General features: G+C 34.8%; 1 protein-coding gene across 14 annotated transcripts in view; it reads right to left on the bottom strand.

Annotated features, from left to right (window-relative positions):
* The window catches only part of LOC125666665 (histone deacetylase 4-like), an 83,805-nt gene that overhangs the window by 14,850 nt on the left and 53,415 nt on the right, over positions 1–15,540 (bottom strand). For 10 of the 14 annotated variants that reach the window (XR_008799291.1, XM_056151769.1, XM_056151771.1 and 7 more), the window contains 6 exons: positions 12,408–12,613; positions 8,844–8,979; positions 7,263–7,371; positions 5,618–5,709; positions 3,101–3,226; positions 2,096–2,187 (listed from right to left, as the gene is read on the bottom strand). Coding sequence is in view for 13 of the 14 variants with exons in the window: in XM_056151769.1 (XP_056007744.1) it covers positions 2,096–2,187; positions 3,101–3,226; positions 5,618–5,709; positions 7,263–7,371; positions 8,844–8,979; positions 12,408–12,613 (761 nt within the window). In the remaining variant the exon portion in view is untranslated. The remainder of the gene's footprint in view (positions 1–2,095; positions 2,188–3,100; positions 3,227–5,617; positions 5,710–7,262; positions 7,372–8,843; positions 8,980–12,407; positions 12,614–15,540) is intronic. The other 4 variants (XM_056151772.1, XM_056151773.1, XM_056151768.1 and 1 more) reach the window with 1 other exon arrangement.

Below are 15,540 nucleotides of genomic sequence, written 5' to 3'. Positions count from 1 at the left end.
CACTAAACCTATAATAGCATTTCATTTTAATTTGATTAATATTTTTCCTGCAATGAAAACTCCACTCAGTAAATTTTTTTCTTCCTGGCAATCAGTGAAATGTCAATGACCTGTCTGGACTCATCTATCAATCATAGAGTAAGTTAGTACAATAGAACTCAAACCTCACAGACAGTATACTTGGAAAGCTTCAGGGATAGGGGAAAATTTCAAAAGTATCCACACTGGTTCATGAAAATATGAACACAATTAAAAGTAACATTGAAATGTGGTTGGAATTTAGATGACCATGAGTATTTTATAAACTGATATGAAATCTAACTTTACAAATTGTACCATTTTCAAATTTACCGTATAAATAATTTCAGGTCTTACGCATAATCATGAAATAGCGCTATCAATGTCTCTCTGGATCATAGTCATGCAAATAGGACTGCTGGTTAATAAGGACATGCATAGTTATAAATCTCCTGTACAACAGAATCCAACAGTACAGAGTACAGGATATAAATCTCCTGTACAACAGAATCCAACAGTACAGAGTACAGGATATAAATCTCCTGTACAACAGAATCCAACAGTACAGAGTACAGGATATAAATCTCCTGTACAACAGAATCCAACAGTACAGAGTACAGGATATAAATCTCCTGTACAACAGAATCCAACAGTACAGAGTACAGGATATAAATCTCCTGTACAACAGAATCCAACAGTACAGAGTACAGGATATAAATCTCCTGTACAACAGAATCCAACAGTACAGAGTACAGGATATATCATTCGTTTTTACCAATCAAAATAGGACCAGGACCACTGGTGCTGTGCGAAATTCAGATCATGTTTATGCCGTGGACCAAAATAAGCCGGAAGAGCATCGTATCATGCCAACACCCATCAGAACACAAAATGTCAGACTTCAGTTTCTCATTTATACTCTACAAGTTCTTAAACACAAAATGTCAGACTTCAGTTTCTCATTTATACTCTACAAGTTCTTAAACACAAAATGTCAGACTTCAGTTTCTCATTTATACTCTACAAGTTCTTAAACACAAAATGTCAAACTTCAATTTCTCATTTATACCCTACAAGTTCTTAAATACAAAAGGTCAGACTTCAATTTCTCATTTATACTCTACAAGTTCTTAAATACAAAATGTCAGACTTCAGTTTCTCATTTATACTCTACAAGTTCTTAAACACAAAATGTCAGACATCAGTTTCTCATTTATACTCTACAAGTTCTTAAACACAAAATGTCAGACTTCAGTTTCTCATTTATACTCTACAAGTTCTTAAATACAAAATGTCAGACTTCAATTTCTCATTTATACTCTACAAGTTCTTAAACACAAAATGTCAGACTTCAGTTTCTCATTTATACTCTACAAGTTCTTAAATACAAAATGTCAGACTTCAGTTTCTCGTTTATACTCTACAAGTTCTTAAATACAAAATGTCAGACTTCAGTTTCTCATTTATACTCTACAAGTTCTTAAACACAAAATGTCAGACTTCAGTTTCTCATTTATACTCTACAAGTTCTTAAACACAAAATGTCAGACTTCAATTTCTCATTTATACTCTACAAGTTCTTAAATACAAAATGTCAGACTTCAGTTTCTCATTTATACTCTACAAGTTCTTAAACACAAAATGTCAGACATCAGTTTCTCATTTATACTCTACAAGTTCTTAAACACAAAATGTCAGACTTCAGTTTCTCATTTATACTCTACAAGTTCTTAAACACAAAATGTCAGACTTCAGTTTCTCATTTATACTCTACAAGTTCTTAAACACAAAATGTCAGACTTCAGTTTCTCGTTTCTATTCAGGTTTGAATCCTCAACAACTTGTGAATATCAGTGCTTATCCAATTACATTGAAACTTGTGTAAGAAACCTACTTCTCTGGATATCACACTGTCGATAACCTTTTGAAGTCACGCTGCCAGTGACCACTGAGAAACCTACCGCTCTGGAAATCACACTGCCGTTTACCTTTTGAAGTCACGCTGCCAGTGACCACTGAGAAACCTACCGCTCTGGCGGTCACTCTGGCATTGACCATTGATATATAGGAAACCTACCTCTTTGGAGGTCACGTTGCCATTGACCATTGAAGCATGGAGACCCGCTGGGGGGGAGTTGGGCCCCGAGTCAGAGTTGCTGCTGCAGTCCACTGAACAAAATAAAGTATTGACAATGAAATTTTTATTGAAAACCAGCATATATTCGAAGATTTGTGGTCTCTGGGGGGGTGTGGGGGGGGGCATCAGTTTATTTTTGTTCTTCATAAGATATTGTTAAATGAAATGTACAAGCCACATAGGAAGTCAGAGGTCAACACATCTCCCAAGTTATGGGCTAGATTGTTTAGAGTTTTACAGACAGCTAGATGATGGGATGGACAAGGAAGAGGAATATTGTTTTTGAAAATTGGAAAATGACTGATCAAATACCAGAACCCCAAGACACGAAACTAACAACTTAGAAACAGATTTATCAATACACATATACAGATTTTTATAGTACTGACATTACACATTAACAGATAAATAAAACTCATAGTGGGAGTTGATTTATTTTGGGCAAACCTGATCTATCACTTACAAAATATACAAAACATTCCAAAGAAAACAGCTGGCATGCAGCCATGAAACAATGCAAGATCATGTTCACAATTAAATTCTGCCAGTTTGGAAATTCACTGCAGTCATTTCAAGTCTTGCTATTTGCAAAAAATTATTTCTCAATTTTTGATTTGTTTCCAAAATATAATGATGAATTCTAAAAAGAGGAAGGAATAAAAAAAAAAAACAGACAAGAAAGATGAAGATTCTCCTAAATGATGAAAATTAAAAGTATTTAGTTTATGCCAGTAATTCATGGTAAATCAAGAAATGTGTCAAATCAAAGAACCTAACTAAATAGAGAAAATTGTATATTATGTATTACTTAATAACTTAAAGAGAAAATCAATGATTACGATAGCTATTCAAACAGAAAAAATTTCGTAGGTGATGTGTAAAACTTAGATCATGCCACGATGCGTAAGAAACAAGACGTACATGCCACGATCACAAAATACGTACGTGAGAGCTGGGGCTTTCTTTTGACAAATTTGTTCTTCCTGGGTAGGATCGGGCTATGGTTGATCCGTCGCTGGCTTTCTAATTTTTGTTTTAGCGCAGATCTCACCTTCAAGTTGGGCTCAGATGCTGAAATCATAACAACATTTCAGTCACACACACGCGCAATCAAAAAAAAAAGCTCCTGAGCTACACCGGTAGCACGACACCCTCGTAGCTTAAAGCTATCAGCTATGCAGTTTGGTTATTTGTACTTCACAATGCTGTCAGCTTATAGCTTTATCAAAAGTCTATTTTAGATAGGACTTTCTAGATGCTTCTAGTGTTCAATCTAGAACCTTAGAAAACAGGACTGAAATCTGCACTCTGCCAAAAAAAAAAAAAAATAAAAATAAAAAATTGCCCTTACGAAGGAAATTAATTATCAAAGGAATCAAACTAAATATATACATGGTTGTTACTAAGAGTTGATTTTTTAAAAGTTTTTATTTCCAGCCATTTTGCCGTCATTCTAAATAGGCGAATACACACTAAGTGAGAATTCAAATTTACTCTTTGTTTAAAATGCATGAAAAAAGGATTCTGTCAAAGAAGTTAATTTTCATTGTGTTTGAGCAAAAACATCAAAAGGTGTCAATTTCCTTGTACACCATATAGCAGTGGTGGATTTAGAGGTGGGCCCCATGGGGTGTGTGCCCCTTTTGCCACAAATTTAGAAATAATGAGTTTAAAACTCCAGATTTGGCACCCAAAAGGCTGAGTATTTTGGTTAATAATATTGACTTTCACTTGTACTCCCCCCCCCCCCCCCCCCCAAAAAAATCCTGGATCCACCCACTGTACAAAATTTCACATTTCCTCGGAGATTTGTCTGTGGAGTTGGTTTACACGCATAGAAAGAATTTATCTGTCTTGGTGATGTTGTATCCTTGAAAGCTTTTGTTCATACAAACATTTTTAAGGATTATTGCTTTTTAATCATTGACTTTCATGTAAATTGACCAAACACAAAGAACAAGTTCTGAATACAAAGGTCTATCCTCAAAGTCTATTTGATCTTTGTTAATGCATTAGAAAAAAGCATTTTCAAGATTCATCCCTTTCATTAATCAAGTTTGTTCATAATTAAATAATTCATGGTCTATGGAAAACAATCTGATAATGCATTGCTGCCATGTATATTTAATCCATTTTCAATTAATATTATTGTAGATAACATTTTATTTGTGAGAACATGACTTATGTGCAATTTTGTGAGACTATTTTGATCTCATGAAATTTTAAAAATAGATGACTTATGCAATAAATCATGATTCCCGAAAGTCATGTCTCGTGAAGGAATATATGACTGCATCTTCGCCAAAATGAGGTCTCACATAACGAAAATGGTCTGCAGAACAAGCGAGATGCCTGATGTTTCATTATCATTATTTGTTGTTTCACTATTTAATTAACATGCTTGAATATCTGTGATAATTCTCCCGTGCCACTCAAGCAGTTTGACGATACATGATGCTTCTAAAAACATTTTGATAGTTCATTCCCTATGAATTTTGCCTTTTGATCAGGTTGATATAGTTTCATCCTCGGAGTCCAGAACTGTACTTTCGAAGAATAACAAGAAAACAGCGCATCCTAGATTGAAACACTGGATTAAACAATGGATAAAAATTTAGAAAAATGTCATACTGCAGACAGTGAGGTCCTCTAGTTTTTGAGAGTTAAGTGTTAAATGCACTGTTAAAGATTTATTAGTCACCACCTGGATCTACACAGTAAGTATGTCTAAACAGATCGTGAATCAAGCTTTGATACAGTGTGATATCATCATCAAAGCTTAAGTTAACTATAACTGATCCAGCTCACTGCCTCATCTCAATGAAAAAGTTACAAGATTATCTCATCTTTTTTTTTGGTTGTAAATTTCCGTATTAATTTTTTTTTTAAATCTCAGACTAGTCTTTTTTCCCCTGCAGACTTCCTCTCGATCTTTAAGATGCTGGAAGGCGTCAGACCAGAGAGAACTTTTGGAGTTAGTAAGACATTTATATTGCTTGAAACATGCAGCAACATCACAAAATATCCTAAGTCTATATATAGACACAGAAACAAGAACTGCAACTCTTACAAGTCACTCAAACTGCATGCTACCTCTCTTTTCCCTTAAACTGTCCAAAAGTCTATTTTCTGAACCACTCCAACAATAGAAAGTTAACAAAAAAGATTTCATTGTGTCAGATTTCAGATTAGCACGTCCTGCTTGTATTTTATTGTAATGCCAGCATATTTCACTAGGAAATACGCTGGCAAATAATGAAGTGAAAATGTGCTTTTTCAACCCATTTCTTCTAAAATACCAACATGCGTAAATTTTCATTTGTACAATATTTCTTCCAAGATACTCCACCCTAAAATGAGGTTGAGTTCAAAAAGTTATTCTTTTTCTTGGTAACTTTACAGTTTGAGTCACGTTACAAGATGCACAAGAAACAAAGACCAGATCACAGATAAATGAGGTACCTGTTTTCCTTAGGGGGAAGTCCTCGTACTTCCCGAGGAGGTGAGAGGCGTATGGAGGGGAGATTCCTTGGGGAGGGGAGCTCTGATCCACCCTGTAAGAGAAATTTACAATAACCAGTAAGTCAATTTCTCAGCCAATTTCATATCGCCTCATACACTCAAGATGATTCTAGAGTATCAACAAAAACCTCAAGTCCCTCATAACATTGGGGGTATCATGCGTACACATAGATTTCTAATGAATACCTAAACAAATTTTTCTAAATAAAAAGTAATTTACAAATAAAACAATTTCTTTTTTCTAAAAGAACCTCGTTTACCAGTTCTGCACGACCCTATGCTCTTTCTAAAAATACCAACACGACAACATCAAAATTCACAGTATCAAAATCCCTGGACAATTTACAGATAATGCATCCTTTTGTCTCTTTTGTAGTTTATTCACTGTATCCCCCCTCTCCCATTCCTCAATAGCAACTACTTCCTAGGGCAAATAGGGACAATATACTTCATGATTTAGAGGTATAATGCAGTGTTTGAAATAACTCTGTGCCTGACCGCCCGAGACACATAAGTTTTGCCGTGGGCGAACAGATTTCTATATATAGATGCCCAACCAGAGGCGTTAAAATTTCGGCTAAATAAAATTTATCTGTATCGTATCTACTTATCGTACCAGAAACGAAGCTTTAACAAGCCAAGGGGCAGACTCTGTCAATCTTATAAAATTATAACGTTATAATTAATTGATTGCGATCAAATTGGTTATAGACACTGAGTCCTAGTCACTTTATAGATTTCATTTAAAGATAGATAGTAATAAAAATTTGTTTCCAAAAATGCAGTTATTTCCTCAGGGCTAGTAGGTCTTTGGTAGGACTGACAATTTTTACAAGCAGGCAGCCCTGTGTTTCTAGCTAAGTTTACAGCGAATTTCAAACACGGCATAATGTGATCTATTTAGAATCCTGCACAAACTCTCCCTACAAATGCGTACTGTAAAGTTATACCAGATAAAGTGACAATGCGTAACAACAATAAACAAGTCTTTGTAAGAGAAATTCAACAGCTTCAAAATTACCAGTTCATTACCAGTACTCAAGTACTTTATTGTAATGATGCAAGAGGAAAACTGTATGTGATTCCCGTGGACAAGGATATAGAGTTCACTGAGAAAGGGTGTGAAATATCAGTCAATACTGCTCCTGCTCACAATCCATCAAAGCACTGTGTACTGTCCAGGCTGACCCCCAGCTTTGTACGACATAAGATATTAACCTAGGTGCACTTACTCTCAGTTTCTTAGGCAGAAGATAATGATTATGTGCACTTGCCCCCAGTTTTACTTACCCCCAGTTTCTTAAGGCAGAAGATAATGATTATGTGCACTTGCCCCCAGTTTTACTTACCCCCAGTTTCTTAAGGCAGAAGATAATGATTATGTGCACTTGCCCCCAGTTTTACTTACCCCCAGTTTCTTAAGGCAGAAGATAATGATTATGTGCACTTGCCCCCAGTTTTACGTACCCCCAGTTTCTTAAGGCAGAAGATAATGATTATGTGCACTTGCCCCCAGTTTTACTTACCCCCAGTTTCTTAAGGCAGAAGATAATGATTATGTGCACTTGCCCCCAGTTTTACGTACCCCCAGTTTCTTAAGGCAGGTGGTGAATTTCTTGCTGCAGCCTCTCGCTGTTTCTTGGTCAAAACAAATTCTTGCAGTCTGGCCTTGACCTCAGAAGAAGCGACAGCACCTTCAAAAGACAATTCACAAAATGTTCTTTAAATAAATCACTGAATATATGAGAACACATCATACTCCAGCAAGTCGCCAGCCATTCCCTGAAGTCTACAATATATCTCAAATGTGGATTTTAATTCAGAATCTACAATATATCTCAAATGTGGATTTTAATTCAGAAGTCTAAAATATATCTCAAATGTGGATTTTAATTCAGAATCTACAATATATCTCAAATGTGGATTTTAATTCAGAAGTCTAAAATATATCTCAGATGTGGATTTTAATTCAGAATCTACAATATATCTCAAATGTGGATTTTAATTCAGAATCTACAATATATCTCAAATGTGGATTTTAATTCAGAAGTCTACAATATATCTCAAATGTGGATTTTAATTCAGAATCTACAATATATCTCAAATGTGGATTTTAATTCAGAAGTCTACAATATATCTCAAATGTGGATTTTAATTCAGAATCTACAATATATCTCAAATGTGGATTTTAATTCAGAATCTACAATTTTTCTCCTTTTACTTTTTGCATTCAAAAAATAATTTCTATCTCAGACTTGATTTTCCCATCTACAAGACAAAGTAAAGAAAACTTAAATAACTTATTACCTACTAGATCAGACTGTGAGAAAACTTAAATAACTTATTATCTACTAGATCAGACTGTGAGAAAACTTAAATAACTTATTATCTACTAGATCAGACTGTGAAAAAACTTAAATAACTTATTATCTACTAGATCAGACTGTGAGAAAACTTAAATAATTTATTATCTACTAGATCAGACTGTGAGAAAACTTAAATAACTTATTATCTACTACATCAGACTGTGCAATGTAATAGTCAGATATTGACATTATACACACACTAAAGCTTATTTTTTTAATTGCTTAGTAAGTCATAATATTTGACCAATGACCTTTTGTCACTCTGTTGCATACATGTTTAGTTTACATAACCTTGACCTATATATACTATTTTCCACTTCGTTCTTTAATGTCTAATGACCTTGACATTTGATCTCTTGATTTACTGTCACTCTGTAGCCTATCACCTTGTAACACTGTCCTTTCATCTTCCAAAGTCCCTCTGCTCCAACATAACAGATATTTGTTGTCAGTCTAAGAGCAACATGACCTTGACCTTTGATCTTCTGATACAACCTTGACCTTTGATCTTCTGAAGTCACTGTTGCCTGTCCTTTTACAGCATTGATTTCTGATCACTTGGTGACCGATAACTTTGATTTTGGATTCTTGGTATGTTTTTCCCTTCTTTTAATTGACCCATAACCTTGAACCCCCTCTGGTCACTCAATCATCCTTTTAACTTACCTATAATCTTGAACCTTTGACCCCTCTGGTCACTAAGTCATCCTTCTAACTTCTCCATAACCTTGAGCTCCCCTATAGTCACTCGCACTATTTGCCATCCTAACCTTGACCCTTAACCTACTTAGGTAACTTACTCTGTTCTCCATCCTTTTTATTCTTGATCTGTTCCAGTCTCTCATTCTCCAGGAGCTCTTTCTCCATGCGATGTTGCTCTTGCATTTTCTTCTGCTGTTCCAATAGCTCTTGTTGCTTCTGCATGAAGACCAGTTGCTGGAAAATCCAAAATAGACAAAATTCAACATTTATCTTGGAAAACATCACCAAGCAGTGCAGTGTACATACTTCCATTGCAAACAAAACCTAATGGAGACCATGACTGGACATTTCATTTAGATCTTATAAATTTAAAATCTCATTTTCCATCTATCATTGTCATACAATATACATCTGGAAGTACTTGATAAAATCATTGTTGATTTCTGATCAAATACTTTGAGTTTAAATCGAATACCTCTAATCTATCTGACCTTGGATTTGAACACAAGAAATATGTCTGAGAACTTTGAATTACAAATGGATCAATCTTGCTTGTCTAGCATTTGCAGACTTTATAACAATCTGAGACCTTGGAAATTATTAAGTTCAATACAATATTGTGCAAAAAAAAAAAAAATCAAAATGAATGCGACTTGAGTGACATGTTCTTGTACATATTAAACTTATGGCCAATTACAGTATACGGACTAGAGAAAGAAAGGTGTCAAGGAAAACTGCTAATATTGCCTTACATGATTATTGGATGAAGTTCCTGTATATATGCACTAAGTTCCCTTCCAATCAAAGAAGGGCAAATCGTATACAGCACACTATTCAAATTGTGCCCGGAGATTTTCTTTATAATATGTATATATGTCAATTAGACTGATACGTAATCTACCAGTTCACTTCTGTCCTGCAGGATTCCTATGCCAGCCTTTTTCCCCCCCCGATTCCTATTTACCTTGATATTGGAATGAGATAAAGCACAGCAGGTGGTCGGAGCATTCTTACCTCGCTGCAGGAGAGCTCCATTTCCTGCTCTGCATCTTGTTTGCTCTTTGAGTGCAATAATTACAGAGTTACAGATCAATGATTTATAATTACTATTTCACCAGGGAAAAAAGGAATCAGAGATCCTGACATTCAGTGGAATTGGATCAATATTGTTATTGGCTCCAAAAATAGACAAATAGTCAGGGAACGGGGGCTATTTATAGGGACTGCACTAACCATCAATCAGGATTCTGACATTAAAGCTTTTAAGTGATCAGTGAAGAAACTATAGCAACGCTTCAAAGGAAGTTAATTTGGTCTTCATCTGTCCTGAAATAGTTGTGATGATGTTTTATTGAGGTTTTACAAGGAAATCAATTTGCCACTGCACAAAACAAAAACAAGCATAGCTCTCTCAAGGTATTTTGGGGGGGAATAAACACTTTATATTTTTGGCTTCTTGTGCTGAATTTGGTTCTCTTGATTAAGATAAAAACATATCTGTGAACATTGGTCCACAGAAAACAGTCCCACAGACACAGACTTCACATGCTCAAAGCCTGAACATTCCCTATATATATTCATGTACAACCTATTAAGGAGGTTATAGTGCTTCACCAGAGAAATTTGTTGTAGATGAAAAATGGGGTATATGTATAACAATATTTTGAAGTTGAAAATTTTCAAATTTAGTTTATTTTGTTAAAAAATGCAGTTTTAGTTGAGGGTAATCTGGGGGGGAAAATTGAAAACCCCTGCTAGACTCGAACCTGCGACCTACAGTTCAGCAGTCGGTATTCTAACCTACTGAGCTACTCAGCTAGGTATTTACAGTTCAGCAGTTGGTATTCTAACCTACTGAGCTACTCGGCTAGGTATTTAAATGGAAAAGGAAAAGTCAAATGTTGCTGATCTTGATTTTTCAATCCATGTTTTCAAAGGAAGTCGGCCATTATGACGAAGTAAAGTATCTCCTTAAATCATTATTATTGAATTGTTGGAAAAATAAATGCTCTATTATCCACAAACCATATGTTTTAGAATATACACAAACACACACCCACACAATCAATATCATTTGTTTGGTTATAATTTTGATAACTTTGTAAATAACTTGTCATTGTTCAAACTGAATAAAGCCCTGTAGTTCTATATGCACTGCTATATGTGCTAGGGCCTGATCACCAATGTAGTGCACTGGTATGTAAAACTGTTTAGCCTTTTTGTCCTTATAGAATATCAAATGTATTCCAAAAACCAACCAAAGAATTCTGACAACTCCTTGGCAAGCGTACAAAAACATTTAAGAAAATAAGATCTATAAATAGAAAAATCGATATCTTTTGATCTGCAGTTATTTTAAATGACTGTCATTGTTAAGATTAAAATGTAAAGATTAAATTTCACACCTAGCTTGCACGTTTTTTGTTCAAAACAGTGCGTAATCCTAGGGTGAATGTACACTTATATTAAACGTTTTGTTCTACGGACTAAAACATGTTAGATATATCTTCCCATCAATGATATTGCATTGTGCCACCTCACAAATGTATTTAAATAGTCACCCATTAATGTGGTATTAATAGGTGATCAAGTCCTTCAGCACTAAATCTAGCACTGCCCTCCTTTTCAAATTATTTTTGAAGACTTCTCAACTTATGATGCAACCACATGCTAAAATAGAACATGCTATTTCTTGCTGGGTGTGTTGATAAAAATACTGGCATTTCCTTGAACTATGTTTGTCTTAAATTAATCCTAGAATCTAATTATCCAATTATTTACTTTCCAAGTTTTCTATTTGTTTCATAGTGAGGCATCTGGACGTGCACTGTTCAGTGAGCTCAACCACTGCCAGTTGTAGTTCTCTGTGGTATCTGAACCTGCTGCTACTAGAGTTACTATGAACTAGTTACAGCGATTTATGTTCCTGTGAGCTAGTTACAGCTATCTGCTAGTATTCACCTTAGTATAGTCCTGTAGCTATTTGTTTGTGTTCCCATAAGCTAGTTACAGCTATCTGCTATGCTATTTGTGTTTCTGTAAGCTAGTTACTGCTATTTGCTATGCCATTTGTGTTCCTGTAAGCTAGTTATTGCTATTTGCTATGCCATTAGTGTTCCTGTAAGCTAGTTACTGCTATTTGTGTTCCTGTAAGCTAGTTACTGCTATTTACTATGCCATTTGTGTTCCTGTACGCTAGTTACTGCTATTTGCTATGCCATTTGTGTTCCTGTAACCTAGTTGCTGCTATTTGCTATGCCATTTGTGTTCCTGTAAGCTAGTTACTGCTATTTGCTATGCCATGTGTTCCTGTAAGCTAGTTACTGCTATTTGTGTTCCTGTAAGCTAGTTACAGCTATTTGCTATGCTATTTGTGTTCCTGCAAGCTAGTTACTGCTATTTGTGTTCCTGTAAGCTAGTTACAGCTATTTGCTATGCTATTTGTGTTCCCTTAAGCTAGTTACTGCTATTTGTGGTCCTGTAAGCTAGTTACAGCTATTTGCTATGCCATTTGTGTTCCTGTAAGCTAGTTACTGCTATTTGCTATGCCATTTGTGTTCCTGTAAGCTAGTTACTGCTATTTGCTACACTATTTGTGTTCCTGTAAGCTAGTTACTGCTATTTGTGTTCCTGTAAGCTTGTTACAGCTACATGCTATTTACCTTGATATGGTCTTGTAGCTGCTTTTCATGCTCCTGAGCTAACTGCTGTTGTTGCTGTCTATAGTGTTGTATGAGCAGCTGATGTTGAAGCTCCTGCTCATGTTTAATTTTGGCCAGTCCCTGTTGGAGGTGGGGGTCAGTGAAGACGGTGGTAGGGACCGGGCGCCGCTCCACCACTGGTGAGGCAAGTGGTGACTGGGTCATTTCTGTAAAACATCAACAAAGAAAAATATCAATGGCTTGTCTATACTTATGATAAAACTTTTCCATTTTTGCATTTTCTTTATTTTTGTTCACAGAATCAGTCTTTGAAATACAACTTAAACACTTGAGATACTGCATGTCCAGAGTTACTATATATAACTCATCTCATCAATATATAAAACAATAACAGGGATTGTTGACAACAGTGCAGAACCTTGAAATGAAGATTTCTATTGTGAGGGGTCGTAGCACTCTTATCCATTAAGCTGATGAGCGATTTGTTGTCTCTTAATTTTGAAATAAACAGCTAATTATGCCAGACAGACAATGACACTTTAATTCTCTTCAATACATTATTATTTAAACAAAGCTAACATTCAATCATATTCGTTTTTTTGTTTCAACAACATACATTGTAAAAAATAAACCCCTGCCTTTTTTAAGGTGCACCGCCCTCTGTGACATTGACCTTATCAAGAGGACTATATTAAGCTGTGTGGAGGGAGTTTACATAACTCCCAGTAAGACACCAATACCAAGTCAGAGAGCAGGAAATGTCTAAACCTCAAATATTAATTACTGTGATGACACATGTATCAGCTCCAGATTAATCAGCCCCACAACAAATCGGTCATTTGTGACTCTCGTCACACCTGAGAAAGGGCACCGCAGGAGACTGACTGAGAGACCCCAACGTAATGAATTATAATCAACATAATCATGTAAATATACATCAAATCGTGCTTTTATTTTTGTGTCTTCAACAGGCAAAAATGGTAAACAAAAATGGTACGAGTATTTTGCTGTAAATATTAATGCCTGAGTGAAGATCCAACTTAAAACTATAGTTACTTGAATTCTTAGTTAGTCATTTCCTTCAGTTAATCATTTCCCAAATCAAGTTCCAACTCCATTTGTCAAAAGAAAAAAATAATATGAATTCAAAATTTTCCAATTGAATTGCCTAGCCTGGTCAAAAAGGGGTCGTTGGCAAAGCTGTCAGATTGAAAGCAGAAACAGATAAAACTGCCCAGGTTAAGAATGTTTGAGTAAACTAAACATTGACTTAAAAGGACAATGTCAGGTCTAAATACAAAACAACAAACATCTGGGCTGAATAAAAAAAACCAAACAGGTTACAGGATATCAAACAACCCTGAAACGCGGAACATAATAGAAGGGGGGTGAACCAGTTTAAAGCAACAAGACCCAATCAATACCCGCTATATCTCCTACAATGACTGCAGTAGCTTAAGATTAAGTCACATTAATTTTCCTCCCATCCCCTACCAAGCTCCATTTTCTTCTATATAAACACAAATATTTATACACACTGTCAATTGGCTATCGTCATCAACTTTATCGACCCATGCAAATACCACAAAATGAAGCGAGTAATTTTTTAATTTAGCTATACTTGACATAAATTTATTTCAAAATGAAAAAAATAATTGGAAAGAGTATTTAAATTACCATTTAACAATCATTATATGACCAGATGATTAACATGTTTGTATTCGCAAATTGATAAAAAATAATGAAAATTTTAAGAGACTAATATAAATACTTTCATAGTCATTCTTCTGTCCATTTTTCAGATAATTATTATATCTTCACTGCCACAAAGTGCTAATACAGCTATCAAAGTCTTGGCAAATAGTTAGTATAATTAATTATTACGCATCAAAGTCTTAGTTAGTACAATTAATTAATATGCATCTTCATAACCAGGTGACTAGGACTAAATGTTTTGCATTAATGTACCTATTGGATGGCTATTATCATAAATAACTAATCGTTCAATAAGATGGCACTAGTTGGTATATCATCCGTACTGTACTTTTGGAGGAAATGTGAAGCATGACCGATTTTTTTTATCAGAGGTTTAGATAAATCTATTAATCTTATTTTATCTTTTTTAAAAACACAACTTGCAATTTGTAGATAAGTGTGGCTAAAAAAACAGGATATTTTTTTTAATTATTTGATAAGATTAGAATAGCTAAGAGAAATCATGATAGTTACAAAAACAAAATGACTGAAAGTACATCTCCCTTTCACAGGTAAGATAAAAATCGTCGTCAATCTCATTAATTTCGCATAAAGATTTAATGATTTCTGTTCTCAAAAACTTGTTATAAAGGCACCAATTTTACAAACCATAATTTACGTGTACAAATATATAAAAAAAAAAAAAAAAAAAAAAAAAAAAATCCAGCCCCGTACAGAAGTGGTCATGCCTTGTCGTGCACTGCATGAAATTTCCATACTATTTATTTTCTGAGGTAACAAGCGACATCTCCAAGACTGTGTTGCCTATCAATGCTTTGGCCTCTCAAGTGATTTACGAGGCTTCCGAAAATATTTTCACTAAGTTTAATCACCTTTAGTATCATAAGACTGCATGCAAAGTAGAATACGGAAGCATTTATTTAGCATATTAATCAGTCTTCAATGTATAATTGAGAGAATTCCTTGTTTGAGTGAATACGTGTTCAAGCTGGAAGAATGTTGATGAAAGGTTTTCAGAAAACTGTGAAATGTAGTGTTATTATTGGCGTTAGTTTTGCATGACATCCATCAAGCCAAAGAAAAAAAAAATTCATCAATCTAATTATACCAGTCTTCAGTTCTAAGTGCAAATTACATTTTAAAATAGTACATTAAACCAAGTCCTGCAGTGAATGGAAATTTAATATTCACAGATAAACTCATACATGTAAACTGTTATGTAAGCTTTATCCACATGTAGATAATTTTGTCATCATTAAAATTCACCGCCCACTCACTTAGTATTCATACAAGAGCTTTAATTGCAGTCTAGCTGTTATGACATAATATCACATGCTCGTAACCTAATCAAATAGATTAATTGTCAGTTTAAGAAGCAAGTAAACACACCTGATCTCCTCGACTAGTTGCTGATAAA

The sequence above is a fragment of the Ostrea edulis genome, chromosome 10, assembly GCF_947568905.1.
Source record: "Ostrea edulis chromosome 10, xbOstEdul1.1, whole genome shotgun sequence".
In the NCBI taxonomy this organism is placed as follows: Eukaryota; Metazoa; Mollusca; class Bivalvia; order Ostreida; family Ostreidae; genus Ostrea; species Ostrea edulis.
Note: the sequence above shows the minus strand (reverse complement) of the source record. Positions and strands in the feature narration are given on the sequence as shown.